A 15,345-nucleotide genomic window follows, 5' to 3' on the forward strand; every position below is an offset into this window, starting at 1 on the left:
ACCAGTGTTCCAAAGTGATATTCAGTTCAGTGTGTTGATTTGCCGTACAGAGCTTCTGGATTTATTTCAGTATTTTGTCCAGCTTTGGTAATTCATTCTGCATTTTCACAAAGGATTCCCACATCACCCGCCGGGGCCGGTTGCCTTTCTCCATCACCAGACTTAGGAAGAGCGTCGAACAGTCGCTCCGGTTTCTCTTGACCGCGAGCTCAGTGATATTCTGTGAAGAACAACAATAAATATATTGACAAGTGAATGAGACAGTGCTAATGGGGGGGGGGGGGGGGGGGTATTAGCAATTCAGTAATGGGATATTCTGGTATTATTGAGCATAGAGGCAGGCATTGGTTTGCCTGTTCATACACCCATGACACTGGGCTAACCAACTGTGCACTCCCAGAGTCCTGACAGTGTGAAACGCGCTTCACACCTGGCAGTGTCCGAGAACACAGCAGAGTACAGCACGGGAACAGGCCATTTAGGTCAACGATGGCTGTGTTGATCAGGATGGGAAATTTATCCAATTCATTTTGGGCTCACATAGACACTATCCCACTAGAAATGGATGTGTCCAGTCCAGCCTGCATTGCTTCCTGCTCGGCATTTTGAAGCTACTATGTTATTTCATCTATATTCTTACCCACTCTGAGCCCGCACCGAACTTCTTTCCACCTACCTCGACTCCATCCTATCCCCGCTGGTCAAATCCCTCCCCACCTACGTCCAAGACACCTCACATGCTCTCCATCTCCCCGATAACTTCCGGTTTGCTGGCCCCCACTCCCTCATCTTTACCATGGATGTCCAGTCACTCTACACTTCCATCCCCCACAAGGATGGTCTTGAAGCCCTCCGTTTCCTTCTCGACCGTAGAACCAGCCAATCCCCATCTAGTAACACTCTCCTCGGCCTGGCAGAGCTGATTCATACCCTTAACAACTTCTCCTTCGGCTCCTCCCACTTCCTCCAAACCAGAGGTGTAACTATGGGCACTCGCAAGGGCCCAGCTACGCCTGCCTCTTTATCGGGTACGTCGAACAATCCCTGTTCCAGACGTACACAGGCCCCATCTCCGAACTCTACCTCCGCTACATCGACGACTGCATTGGTGCCGCCTCTTGTACCCATGCAGAACTCACTGACTTCATACATTTCACCACCAATTTCCATCCTGCCCTTAACTATACTTGGACTATCTCCGACATCTCCCTCCCGTTTCTGGACCTCACCATCTCCATCACAGGAGACAGACTAGTCACTGACATCTACTACAAACCCACTGACTCCCACAGCTATCTGGACTACACCTCTTCCCACCCTGACTCCTGCAAAAAGTCTATCCCCTACTCCCAATTCCTCCGTCTACGCCGCATCTGCGCCCGGGATGAGGTGTTCCACACTAGGGCATCAGTGATGTCCTCATTCTTCAGGCAACGTGGCTTCCCCTCTACCAATATAGATGAGGCTCTCACTAGGACATCCTCTATATCCCACAGCTCCGCTCTTGCTCCCCCTACCCCCATTCGTAACAAGGACAGAATCCCACTCGTTCTCACCTTCCACCCCATCAGCCAGCGAATCCAACAAATCACCCTGCAACATTTCCTTCCCCTACAACTGGACCCCACTACCGGCCACATCTTCCCAACTCCTCTCCTTTCTGAGTTCCGCAGAGACCGTTCCCTCCGTAACTGCCTGGTCCACTCGTCCCTTTGTACCCAAACCACCCCCTCGCCGGGCACTTTCCCCTGCAAACGCAGGAGATGCAACACCTGTCCATTTACCTCCCCCCTCAACTCCGTCCAAGGACCTAAACAGTCTTTCCAGGTGAGACAGAGGTCCACCTGCACCTCCACCAACTTCATTGATTGTATCCGCTGCTCTAGATGTCAATTTCCCTACATCGGCGAGACCAAATGCAGGCTCGGCGATCGTTTCGCTCAACACCTTCGCTCAGTCCGCCTTAACCAACCTGATCTCCTGGTGGCTGAGCACTTCAACTCCCTCTCCCACTCCCAGTCTGACCTTTCTGTCATGGGCCTCCTCCAGTGCCATAGTGAGGCCCAGCGGAAATTGGAGGAACAGCACTTCATATTTCGCTTGGGCAGCTTGCAGCCCAACGATATGAACATTAACTTCTCCAACTTTAGATAGTTTCTCTGTCTCTCTCTTTTACCCCTCCCCCTCCCCATCCCAGTTCTCCCACTGTCTTCCTGTCTCCACCTATATACTTTCTTTGTCCCACCCCCTGACACCCGTCTGAAAAAGGGTCTAGACCTGACGTCACCCATTCCCTCTCTCCTAGATGCTGCCTGACCTGCTGAGTTACTCCAGCATTTTGTGATACCTTCGATTTGTGCAACACCTACACTCTGAGCCCGCATTCACTCATTGACCAGATAACTTTTCTATTTCTATACCTACCCCAGTTACACCCGATCAAAGACATCCCTCTCTTGCACATTTCCTGCAGCTTATCCCCTCCTTTTACTGAGCACTTCAACTCCCTCTCCCACTCCCATATACTGCATATTAACTCGGCTCCCCTTCCCACAGATGCGCGCATAACTGACCTGCTGAATATTGTTTGTTGAGATTGTAGATTGAATGACAAGCGAACAGTTTAATTCAGCAGGTCAGGCAGCATTTCCAATAACAGAGTTATTTAATGCAGCACAGTATGTTCTTTTTTGTAAACCAGGATCTGCAGTTCTTGTGCTTTTGCTTAATGCCCTCTGTGGTTTAACGAACTGAACTAAATGCGACCAATGAAACTGATGCCACATAAAACGTGTTATCGTTTTTGATTCTCGTTTACAAGTTTACTGCTCCCTGACCGTTGTGCTAAGATGCATGCGTGGGAAGAACAGCTGGATCAGAATGGACAATTCTCAGAAGTTCCCATGTCACAGGTTTTATTCCTAATACCATATCTACAGGACACAAACCGATCAGAGATTATTGCATTGTCCATAACATTGTTCAGCCCAGGGAGTGCGAGGTGAGTGAGACTGGCATTGGTCACTCTTCCCCAATGCCGTCAGTTCTGTGACGGGAAACAGAAGTCACCGTGATCCTTCCACTTACCACGTGTTCTTGTTTAGTGAAATGTCCCTCACGTCTCATTATGAAGCTGAGACTTTCAACCCCTTCTTCAATCGCCTGTTTTAGTCTCTCCCGATAGAATTTTGTTAGTTGGAACAATTGGTACCCGTTCCACTGTGTCAGGAGCTCAGACAATGTAGGCGTCAGATCTGTGAATTCAAAGAGAGAAACAAAACACCATCTGAATCAGTACCCTTGGCTCCCGCTACAACAGCAACCCCCACCCTGAGTGTTCCAGGCTCCTAATGAGAATGATCCAAGAAGAATATCGGAATAAGACAATTTGCTGGAGGAACTCAGTGGGTCAACCATCATCGATGGAGAATATGGTAGGTGACGTTTCAAGTCTGGATCTTTTTTTAGGCTGATTGTGGTGGCGGTGAGTAGGGAGAAATGTGGACAAGAGGAAGAACAGGATTAAGTAACAATCGAAACCGCACACCGGCCTTATTTCCGCCCACTATCTCCACAGTCTTGCACCGATTTCTCCCCTCCCCATTTCCTTCCTCCGATATTCCTTTCTTTATTTTCACAATCTCCAACACTCAGTCCTTCTGCCTAACATCTTGATGTTTCATCTCTAGCCTTTGTTCAACCACCTACCTATCAAAAAAAACTTCCTCAATAACATCCATCTCACTTGCCAGGCTTTGTGTTGCCGCACCTCTCTGCCAGCTTACGGCTAACTCTGCCATCAGTCTGAAGAATCGGGGAGCTTGAGGTAACATGTGAGCAGGGGAGAGTTGGATAGCGTCTGAACCGAGGAGGATGTGATGGTGTGACCAGGGAACATGGGCCCCAGGGGGATGGGGCAGCGTTGGACACGGGAAGGGTGGGCACTGGGGGAGTGTGATCATCTCCATAGCCGGTGTTCAGACAGAGAACAGATCACAGCAAAAAAACGCACATTAAACGAATGCACTGATGAAGAGGTGCAGACGCACTTATCGCCTGAGGCAACCCTGTAGTTGATGCCAGCTAATCTTCCTAGGATTATCTTCCACGTGCATGAACCACCCAGCTTCACTCCACTCTCTGTGTCCTCATGCTCCCTGGCTTCAATGAATACTTTGTCATGTGTACCGAAGTTCAGTGACCATCCTCCTGTACACGAGGATCAGGAGAAGAATCGATACACTATCTGTTATATAGAATAGGTAAGTGCACACAGTCTTTTACCCAGAGGAGGGAAATCAAGAAACAAATGACATGGGTTTCAGGTGGAGTAGGGGATTTTATGACAAAATCGGTAAATGGATGGGATAGGTTTAGAAGGATATGGGTCTTACGCAGGCTTGTAGGACTATAGTAGATCGGCCATGTTGTTTGACATGTCCAAGGTGAGCCTTTTTCCATACCGTATGCCTCTATGACTCTGAGGTACAACTTGACCATAATACCTCTAACAGACAGTATGAGATAGGAACAATGATTGGAGTACGTTGTATGTGGGGCATCTGAAAGGGGAATTCTTACATTGTAAGATAAGCATGTTGCCAGTAAAGGACAAGTAAGGAACCCTTGATGATGAGAGAAATTGAGGCTCTGGTTAGGGAAAAGGAGACATGGGTTTGGTATAGGCTGCTCGGATCAATGCTTTCCTGGGAGAAGTGTGAGAGATAACTGAAAGGCGAAAATCAGGAATACTTGGATACTTTAGCATACTTAAGAACGAAATCAGTAGGGCAAAAATGTGTGCACAAGGTGGCACTTATATTTAAGGAGAAGGCAAATATATTTTCCAAGTATATTAAAGGAAAAGGGGTAACTGGAGAGTGAAAGGATACCCTCAGTGATCACCTGTGTGTAGAGCTGCAGGAGATGGGAAAGGTCTTCAATTATAATTCCTCCTCTGTCTTTACCAAGGGGAAAGGCTTGAAGTCTTGAGTGCAGTTGTATTACAGTCGAGGTGGTGCTGGATGTCGTTAACCGTATGAAGATACGTAAATCTTTGGGGGCTGTGATTAGATGTCTCTAAGGCTGCTATTGAAAGTTAGAGAATACATTGCAAGAGCCAACGGTAGAGTTGCTGCCTTACAGCGAATGCAGCGCCGGAGACTCAGGTTCGATCCTGACTACGGGTGCTGTACTGGAAGGAGTTTGTACGTTCTCCTCGTGACCTGCGTGGGTTTTCTCCGAGATCTTCGGTTTCCTCCCACACTCCAAAGACGTACGGGTATGTAGGTTAATTGACTGGGTAAATGTAAAAAATTGTCCCTAGTATGTGTGTCGGATAGTGTTAATGTGCGGGGATCGCTGTGCGGCACGGACTTGGTGGGCCGAAAAGGCCTGTTTCCGCGCTGTATCTGAAATATGAAAATAATAATATAATAGTGCAGTCTGCACAGAGTCCAGATACAAAAGTTGCCATGTTTTATGCGCCATCTTATACTCTTCACTTTCTCAGAAAGGCTCTCCCCAGTCACTGCATGAATGCACATCTGAATCTTCAATGAAGATGATTCATCGCCTCTACGATCACTCCCTCTGTCTTTTCAACTACCGCCAGCAGGGTAGCATCCTCTCTTTCTCAATCCCTTCCTTAATCCCTTATCCTTCGGACCTGTCGACCATGCATTAGATGCAACCAGATATCAAGACAACATTTACATCTTGAAGAATTCTGCAACACACCTGTGTCCGTCCTTGTTGTTGGGGTCACTGGAGCCGCAGTCCTGTTTCCATCTTCTGCCATTGTGTGGATAGGTATTACCATATTCTGCTGCTCTGCAGTAAACCGAATAATAATAGTGGGATTAGACAATGATTAAGACAAGAAGGAAAAGATTGCCAAGTGAACCGTGAACCACAATCCACCACTACCAATCTTATGGTGTTGGGGATGGGAGCGGGTAGGTTTTGTGGGAGGGGGCGTGGAATGTCCACATTGATCCAGAAACTCAACTGAATCTGCCATTTCCATCCTGTGGCCTGGTGGTATAACAGTATTGAAATCTTGCACTGAGACTCGCTTCTTCACATTCAAACCTTTCCCCATGGACCACAAGGGACACGTCAAGAGATGTTATAGCTCCTACACCATCCAGGATAACACTGACCACTTGCCTGACTTGCGTGGCAGCCCATTCACTTGGATGAATGGGTCAATAACTAGACCGATGCTGCAAAGGCCAGTGCTGGGTCTCCCTATTTTACAACCTACGTTAATGACGCGGATAAAAGGACTTCGCAGTTTAGCAGAGCACTTGAAAATATGGCGCGCAAATTGCTTGGAGCATCGAAATTGGCTGATTGAGCAACTAATAAAAAAGCAAGATCCAGCGAAGCGGCCTGTTGGGAGTGGCTGTGTTGGTAGAGAGGCTGTGTAGAGGTAAAGTGCTGTGTAGAGGGCAAGTGCGAGTCTTGAGCTCATGAGTCTTCGGCAAGGAGTCTGAGGAGAGGGGGCTGCAGATAAAGGTACAGTCTGTTGAACCTACTGTTTAGCCAGTTGTGTGATATTGGTGAGCTTCTTGGTTCTTATTTCAGGGCCACCAAGAGACAGGTGGAATGATGCAACGTTCCTCCTGCAGCACCTGGGATGTCAGAGCAACTGCTGGTGTCGCTGGTGACTAAACCCGTGGGAAATGTGTCCAGGTGCAGCTCCTTGCAGGCTGTATTTGGGAAATGGAGGTGCAGATAGATGACCCCGGGATCATCCGAAAGACCTTTTGGACAAAACTATCAGCGAGGTGGTCATGCCCAAACACCAGGATGAATGGAGGTGGATGACCCCCAGGACCTCTAGTTAGCAAAGGGTGAAGGTGGCCATTCCCCTTCAAAACACGTAACAGTTTTGGAGACTGTTAGGGGATGACCCGTCAGGGAAGAGCAGTAGTATCAGGCAGGATGAGGCTCCGTGTATGGCAAAGACATAGTGGTAGGATATACATCTGTTGGGGAGAGGGGAGAGTGGTGGACAGGAGATTCCGTGGAAGCAATCGAGACTCCTGTATTGTGTATGGCTTTCTGGTGCCAGGGTCCAGGATGATTCGGAGCGGCTACTTGATATTCTCAAGGGGGAGAGTGAGGAGCCAGAAGTCACTGTGCATGTTGGTACAAATGACATAGGATGTTCAGAAAGATGTAAAAATACAGGGCAGTGATCTCCGTAGTACTGCTTGCGCTCCGTGCTAGTGAGTGTAGGAACAGGGAAAACAAGGACAGGTGAATGCGTGGCAATGGAGCTGATGCAGGGATTCATACTTTTGTACAACTGGGATTTCTTCTGGGGCAGACGTGACCTGTACAAGAGGGATGAGATGCAGCTGAACCTGAAGGGAACGCCAATATCCTGAGCGGCAGCTCCCAGTCTCCATAACAAGAAATAGACCACTGACTGACGTCTATTACAAACCCACTGACTGCCACAACTATCTCGACTATACGTCTTCCCCCCTTGCTTCCTGCTTTGAGTCCATCCCCTTCTCCCAAATCTCCGTCTACGCCGCATCTGCGCCGAAGATGAGGTGTTCCATACTAGAACATCTGAGATGTCCTCAGTTTAGGGAACGGGGATTCCCCTCTCCCATCATAGATGAGGCCCTGACTCGTATCTCCTCGGTACCCCGCAGCTCCGCCCTTTCCCCCCTTCCTATTCGCACCAGAGACAGAGTCCTCCTCGTCCTTACCTTCCACCCCATCAGCCGTCACATACAGCACATAATCCTCCAAAATTTCCGCCACCTCCAATGGTATCCCCACCACTAGCCACATTTTCCCATCTCCACGCCTTGCCGCCTTCCGCAGAGGCCGTTCCCTCCGCAACTCCCTGGTTAACTTATCCCTTCCCATTACATCCATTACAGAAATCTGGCTAAGTGGACAGGACTGGCAGCTTAATGTTCCAGGATGTAGCGAGTGAGGCGAGGGCGAAAGAGGACTTTATTGATTAGGAAGAATTTTGCGGCAGTAGACCGAGATGATATGGCTCATGTCGGCGAAACCAAGCGCAGGCTCGGCGATCGCTTCGCTGAACACCAAACCACCCCCTCCCAGGTACCTTCCGCTGCAACCGTACAAGATGCAACACCTGTCGCGAGACCTCCTCCCTCGACTCTGTCCTGGGACTTCGACAGTCCTTTCAGGTTAGGCAAAAGTTAATTTGCACCTCATCCAAACTTATCTACTGTATCCGTTGTTTCGGGAAACAAAAACTGCAGATGCTGGTTTAAATCGAAGGTAAACACAAAATACTGGAGTAAGTCAGCGGGTCAGGCAGCAACTCAGGAGAGAAGGAATGGGTGACGTTTAGGGTCGAGACCCTCTTCAGATTGTTGTCAGGGGAGGGAGTGGGACAAAGATAGGATGTAGTCGGAGACAGGAAGCCTAGTAGGTGAACTGGGAAGGGGAGGGGATAGAGAGGGGAAGCAGGGACTACCTGAAGTGGAAGAAGACAATGTTCATACCGCTGGGGTATAAACTGCCCAAGCGAAAGATGAGGTGCTGTTCCTCTAATTGCCCATATGTTTGTCTTTCTTCGGTTTAAACCAGCAGCTGCAGTTCATTCTTACACATCCTGACCGGCAGTTTGCTGCAGCTATGTGGGTGGATCGACGCTAGATTGGTTGAAGGGTGAGATCCAATGCATGACTGAGGCAGATGAGAAACAGGAGGCGAGCTTTCAGAGAAAGTTCAGTTGACAAAATAGGCATGACAGCGAGCCAGGAAGGGCTACATGATTGTATTGCAATTATTAATGTCAGACTGATGAGCTGAGGGTGTGAATAGGTGTGTGTGACTGAGATGCTATGTTGACTGTTAGGCGATGACCCGTCAGGGAAGAGCAGTAATATTAGGCAGGAGGAAGCATCGTGCCTGGAAGACCCATCGTGGTGGGATTCACATAAGTTTGGGGGGGGGGGGGGGGGGTGGACAATATAGACGTGACAACAAGCGAGGTAGGGTTGTTTGATTGAATTGCAATTATTTTAATGTGAGAGGTCTGAGGGGTAAGGCGGATGAGCTGAGGGTGTGGATAGGTATGTGCCACTGGGGTGTTGTATCCATTACAGAAATCTGGCTAAGTGGGACAGGACTGGCAGCTTAATGTTCCAGGATGTAGCGAGTGAGGCGAGGGCGAAAGAGGACTTTATTGATTAGGAAGAATGTTGCGGCAGTAGACCGAGATGATATGGCTCATGTCGGCGAAACCAAGCGCAGGCTCGGCGATCGCTTCGCTGAACACCTGCGCTCGGTCCGCATTAACCAAACTGATCTCCCGGTGGCCGAGCACTTCAACTCCCCCTCCCATTCCCAGTCTGACCTTTCTGTCATGGGCCTCCTCCAGTGCCATAGTGAGGCCCACCGGAAATTGGAGGAACAGCACCTCATATTTCGCCTGGGCAGTTTGCAGCCCAGTGGTATGAACATCGACTTCCCCAACTTTCCCTCCTCCTTCCCAGATCTCCTATATCCTTCCTTTGTCCCGCCCCCCTGACATCAGTCTGAAGAAGGGTCTCGACCCGAAACGTCACCCATTCCTTCTCTCCCGAGATGCTGCCTGACCTGCTGAGTTACCCCAGCATTTGTGAATAAATTGATATGGCTCATGGTTCGTTCAAGTAAGTCTGTATTGGTGGAGCGATTAACTAAAAAGGTGCTGATCACCTTGATGGGTATGTGAATTGCTGGGGGAGAGGGGTGGGCGGGGGGAAATAGTCAGCGGTAATTGGAGGAGCGTAAATGCCAAGAGATTACAGGCAGCTATACGGCTAATAAGGTAGTCATTTTAGGGGATTTTGACTTTCTAAATATATTTATAAATTCCAAATATTTGCTGTCAAAAGAACATCCGGAAATTGGGATGCTTTGAAAAATGTTGTGACAAGAGTTCGGCATGCATGCTCATATTAAAGAGAATGGCAAGGCAAGTGGGAGCATCGAAGCTTGCATGATGAGAGAATCTGAGGCTCTGGTCAGGGAAACGCAGGCAGCTTGGGATCGATCTAGGAACGTGGGATTAAGTCTATTCCCAGAAGAGTTTCGGGAATTGAGGAGCATACCAAAAGAGGAAATCAGGCGGGTATACAGGGATCAAGAGGTAACCCTGGCAGATAATATTAAGGGAGATTCAAAGTTCTAATTTATATTAAGGGAAATAGGGCCCTTTAGAAACCAAAGTGGTCATCTCAGTGTGGAGCCACAGGAGATGTACAACGTTCTTATTGAGTATTTTATCTCTGTGTTTAATGTTGAGCAATATGCGTAAAGCAGGGAACGAGGGACAATTAATGGAAGTGTCGAGAACAGTCTATATTACTGTCGAGGAGGTGCTGAATACCTCAAAGTGTATGAAGGTGGATACATCTCCAGGGTCTGATCAGTTATGTCCGAGGTCAGTGTGGGAAAGTAGACTAGAAATTGTAGGTGCCTTGGCTCAGCTATACGAATGATCATTAGATACAGGTAAGGTGCCGGGACTGACAAATGAGGAAAGATTGAAAAGACCAGGCTTGTATTCACTGGAGCTTAGAAGGATGAGAGGGGATCTTATAGAAACATAAAATTATAAAAGGACTGGACAAGCGAGATGCAGGAAAAATATTGCCAATGTTGGGCGAGTCCAGAACCAAGGGCCACATTCTTAGAATAAAGGGGATTCCATTTAAAACTGAGGTGAGAAGGAACTTTTTCACCCAGAGTGTTGTGAATTTGCAGAATTGTCTGCCACTGAAGGCAGTGGAAGTCAAATCAATGGATGGATTTAAGAGAGAGTTAGATAGAACTCTAGGGGCTAGTGAAATCGAGGGATATGGGGAGAAGGCAGGCACGGGTTATTGATTGGGGGCGATCAGCCATGATCACAATGAATGGCAGTGCTGTCTCGTAGGGCCGAATAGCCTCCTCCTGCACCGGTTTTCTATGTTTTATATGTTTATGCGTTCATTTCTGGACACCCTGTTATAGGAAAGATGTTACCAAACCGGAAATGGTGCGAAGAAGATTTAAGAGCATGTTGCCAGTACACGAGGGCCTGAATGACATGGAGAGGTTGAGCATGCGAGGACTTTATTCTTTGGAGCGCAGGAGGACGAGGGATGATATTATTGAGGTGGATAAGTTCGTGAGGGGAGTGGATAGTGTCTTAGACGCAGAGCAGGGGAATGAAGAACCAGAGAAAATAGATTTAAGGTTAGTGCATAAAGATTTCATAGGAATCTGGGGGAAATGTTTTCACAGATCATGGGGACATATGGGACAAGCTACCGGAGGGGGTAGTTGAGGCAGGTGCTACCACAACATTTAAAATATATTTGCACAGGTTTAGAAGGGTACGGACCAAATACAGGCAGGTGGGACCAGTACAGGTGGGACCAGTACAGATGGGGCAACATGGGCCGAAGAACCTGTTTCGTTGCTGCACGAGTCCATGATTTTATGATTTGGATTAATGAAGCCAAACCTGGAGATGATACATAGAACATAGAATAGTGCAGCACGGGAACTGGCCCTTAGATCCCCCATATCTGCACTAACAATATCATGACAATTTGAACTAATCCCATCTACTTGCTCATGGACTGGATCCTTCTGTTCCCTGACTGTGTCAGTCATGTGTCAGTATAAACAGCATTTCCACCACCTCCTCAGGAACGGACCAAAGTCTGCGTAAAAAACTTGTCCAGCATGCCCCCTTTAAACATTCCTCTCTCCAGTAAGAGTCATCCGCACCCCGGGAACAAGACTGATAATATCTGTGCCCCTTTTATCCTATACTCCTATTAGGCCTCCACTCTGCCTTCATTACTCAGAGAAAACAATCCAATCTTTGTCTGCCTTCATTCAGATCATATTTGCAACTGATGTGTATTCTAGTGGAGCTTTTGACAGCTTTCCTCATGATCCACAATTCTGCAAATAGTTTGAATGTTTTTGAACATACTAACTCGACCACCTACATTTTTGTCCAAATCATAGAGATGATCAGAAGTTGCAGAGGTTCCAGAACTGATCCTCGCAGAAAACGGTAGCGTCATTAACCAAGTCAGTATAACACTGCTCCACCACGATTCCTCTCTCCTGTTTCCCCTCGCCCTAGCTCCTTAGTTTTCTTTTTCTCTTTTCTCTCCCTGCAGTCTTCACCATTCTGCAGCATTCCCTCCCCACCCATGTCACTCACCTGCTCCTTGGATGAGACTCGATGATTCCTTGTTTAATAATTCTCGGTCATGATGGATTTCGCCACTTGGGTCAGTTCCAGGGCTGTGGACCATGTCTCCTATTCCTCTCCCTCTGGGCTGACATTGCTCCCTTTCCTCTTCGGCGGGTTCACATTCCATTGAGGTTCTGCTCTCCATCTGACTTTCAGTCGTTGATCCTGTGTTCTGACCATCTTTCTTTGAAGAGGTGCCTGGCCAAATTCTTTTGAGCACCTTGCCAACTTGAGTTAATATCCCACCTGAAAAAAAACACATTAATTGCAGGTTGCACGACAATTTCAAGTTAAGAGACCCGCAGGTTCGGAATAACTGGTAGCGATATAAGCTGGAATTCTGGGGCAAGTGGAAGTGCATGATCGTCTTAGAAACAGAGCATGAAAACAGGCACTTTGGCCCAACCTAACCAAAATGCCCCATCTATGCTAGTCCCATCACACTTTGTGTGAAAAAGGTACCCCTCTAGTGGGACTATGCTAGTCACATCAGGCCAAGGTTTGACCATAATCTCTCCAAACCACTCTGTCCAAATTTATTTTGGGGAAAAGATTTAATAGGAATCTGAGGGGTACCTTTTTCACACAAAGTGTGATGGGTGTCTGGAACAAGCTTCCAGAGGAAGTAATTGAAGAAGGGACTATCCCAACATTTAAGAAACTCTTGGACAGGTACAGGTTTGGAGGGATATGGGCCAAACGCGGGCAGGTGCGACTGGTGCAGCTGCGACATGTTGGCCGGTGTGGGCAAGTTGGGCAGAAGGGCCTGTTTCCACTCTGTATCACTCTATAACTCTCTGACATGTTATTATTTTGACCGCTTCAATTTACCACCTCGGACAGCTTGTTCCATATGCCCACCAATCTGTGAGAAGATGTTAACCCTCATATTCCTATTAAATGGTTCCCCTCCAATCTGAAGCACTCGCCCTTTGGATTATTCAACTCTGAGGAAAAATACCTGTGCGTACACCCTTTCTATTTCCCCCCATTATTTTATACGTCTCTATAAAATCAGCCTTCAAGCTCAATATTTCATCATACTTAATTTCACATGTCCCTAGGTACAGTGAAATGCATTGTTTTGCACATAACCGGGTAATATCATACAGTAATAACTCGCCTCGGCAGTACACAAGAGTCGCCGCGTTAATCAAACAGTTCTAACTGCTGCTCGCAGCGGCAAACCAGGCCTGCCGCTGCACGTGGCCACAGACCCCTTTGTTCTCGTCCCCCCCCGATGGTTCCCCTTTTATAACCGGCGATCTACCCTTGGTCCCTCTGTATCCGGTGGACCTCTGCCTGGTCCCACATTTGTTCTGGGCTACCTCATCACCTTCCCTCCACCCCGTCGAGTCCCTCCTCTCCTGTCGTCCTGCAATCTGGAATGGGCCAACATTCCCTCCTGAACATTTCAACTGAGCTGGGAGGACAACATGTTTTGGACAGACCCAAGTGCACCACACTCAAGATGAACAAATAATGATGGCTCCTGCACACTAAAGAATAAAGTTCTAGCCTGCCCAACTTCTTTCTGTAGCTCATGTCCTCGGGTACTAGGTACATCCTCGTAAATCCTATTTCCACAACGTTCCATCTTAATGCTATCTTTTCTGAAATAGGGTGACTAAACTGAACAGAATACAAGTGCGGCCCATGTCTTGTACAACTGTAACATATGTTCCAGCTTCTAGATTAAGGCCAGCGTGCTAAAGATCTCCTTCACCACTATCTACCCGTGATGCCATCTTTTGGGGAATTAAGTACTTGTACTCCTGGATTCTCTCCAGGGCGTTCTCTTTCAACGTGAATGTCATATTTTGGTTCGGCTTCACAAACTTACATGTCCAAACTTGCTAATCATACATTGACATCCCCATTGAATTAAATTCTTCAGAAGAGACAGCACTGGGCCCAACAGACACCCCAAGTAGCACACCATTCACAGACCTCCAGTCTGAAAAGCAATCTTCCACCTTCATTCTGTTTCCAGCCATCAAGCGGCACGGTAGCGCAGCGGTAGAGTTGCTGCTTTACAGCGAATGCAGCGCCGGAGACTCAGGTTCGATCCTGACTACGGGTGCTGCACTGTAAGCAGTTTGTACGTTCTCCCCGTGACCTGCGTGGGTTTTCTCCGAGATCTTCGGTTTCCTCCCACACTCCAAAGACGTGCAGGTATGTAAGTTAATTGGCTGGGTAAATGTAAAAATTGTCCCTAGTGGGTGTAGGATAGTGTTAATGTACGGGGATCGCTGGGCGGCACGGACTTGGAGGGCCGAAAAGGCCTGTTTCCGGCTGTATATATATGATGATATGAAGCCAATTCTGTATCCAGTTAGGCATCTCCCCGAGGGCACCATACGATCTAACCTACCATAGGGAATCGTATATGCTGAAATCTGTATAGACTATGTCTCTGGCTCTGCCCTCATCAAGCTTCTCAGGTACATCTTCAAAAGAGCCATTCAAATTCGTGAAACATCCAAAGCCAAAACAATGGTGACTATCCCCAATATCTGTATTTTCAAATACACATACATCTTACCACTTTATATCCTCTCCCATAACTGTCTTACCACAAACATTAGGCTTATTAATCTATAGTTTATTCTTCTCGTGGTTCCCTGTCTTAAGCTATCAGGTTTTTCTTTGCAACACTTCTCAAACAGAAGCACAGCATTATCTACCCTCAAATGTTCCGCACTTCACCGACGGTTAACGATGATTCACATATCTAAGGCAGGGCTCCTGCAATTTACTCTCGAACTTTCAATAACGGCCTTAGAGACATCTAATCACAGACCCCAGAGATTTACGTATCTTCATATGGTTAAGAACATCCAGCACCACCTCGACTGTAATGCAACTGCACTCAAGACCAAGTTTTTCTCTATGCTAAATACGGAGGAGAAATTATAATTGAAGACCTTGTCCATCTCCTGCAGCTCTACACATAGATGGCCACTGAGGGTATCCTTTCACTCTCCAGTTAACCCTTTACTTAAGAAAAGCCTCGAATTCTCACATCAAGCTGGGTTCCTCACTAAGAACATGCATATCTTTAAATCTCGCTATCACAATTTAAAAAC

The 15,345-nt window shown here is 47.5% G+C and overlaps 1 protein-coding gene across 1 annotated transcript; it reads right to left on the reverse strand.

Annotated features, from left to right (window-relative positions):
- Positions 1-61: 61 nt before the first annotated feature.
- Positions 62-12,317, reverse strand: LOC144589980 (uncharacterized). Its single transcript, XM_078394890.1, has 4 exons — positions 12,224-12,317; positions 5,740-5,832; positions 3,088-3,254; positions 62-220 (listed from the first exon to the last, which is right to left on the reverse strand). The coding sequence occupies exons 1-4, from the start codon at positions 12,315-12,317 to the stop codon at positions 62-64; spliced, it is 513 nt and encodes a 170-aa protein (XP_078251016.1).
- Between the last annotated feature and the right edge of the window lie 3,028 nt (positions 12,318-15,345).

Source organism: Rhinoraja longicauda, unplaced genomic scaffold, assembly GCF_053455715.1.
Source record: "Rhinoraja longicauda isolate Sanriku21f unplaced genomic scaffold, sRhiLon1.1 Scf000092, whole genome shotgun sequence".
Lineage (NCBI taxonomy): Eukaryota > Metazoa > Chordata > Chondrichthyes > Rajiformes > Arhynchobatidae > Rhinoraja > Rhinoraja longicauda.

Bases quoted from the DNA above. Each gene is read 5' to 3' on its own strand.
- LOC144589980 (XM_078394890.1), bottom strand. From the start codon at position 12,317: ATGGTCCACAGCCCTGGAACTGACCCAAGTGGCGAAATCCATCATGAC. The intron at 3,255-5,739 runs GTGTGTTGCAGA...TTGAATTCACAG, and splicing joins AACAACAAGGACGGACACAG to ATCTGACGCCTACATTGTCT. The intron at 221-3,087 runs GTAAGTGGAAGG...TGTTCTTCACAG, and splicing joins TCACTAAACAAGAACACGTG to AATATCACTGAGCTCGCGGT.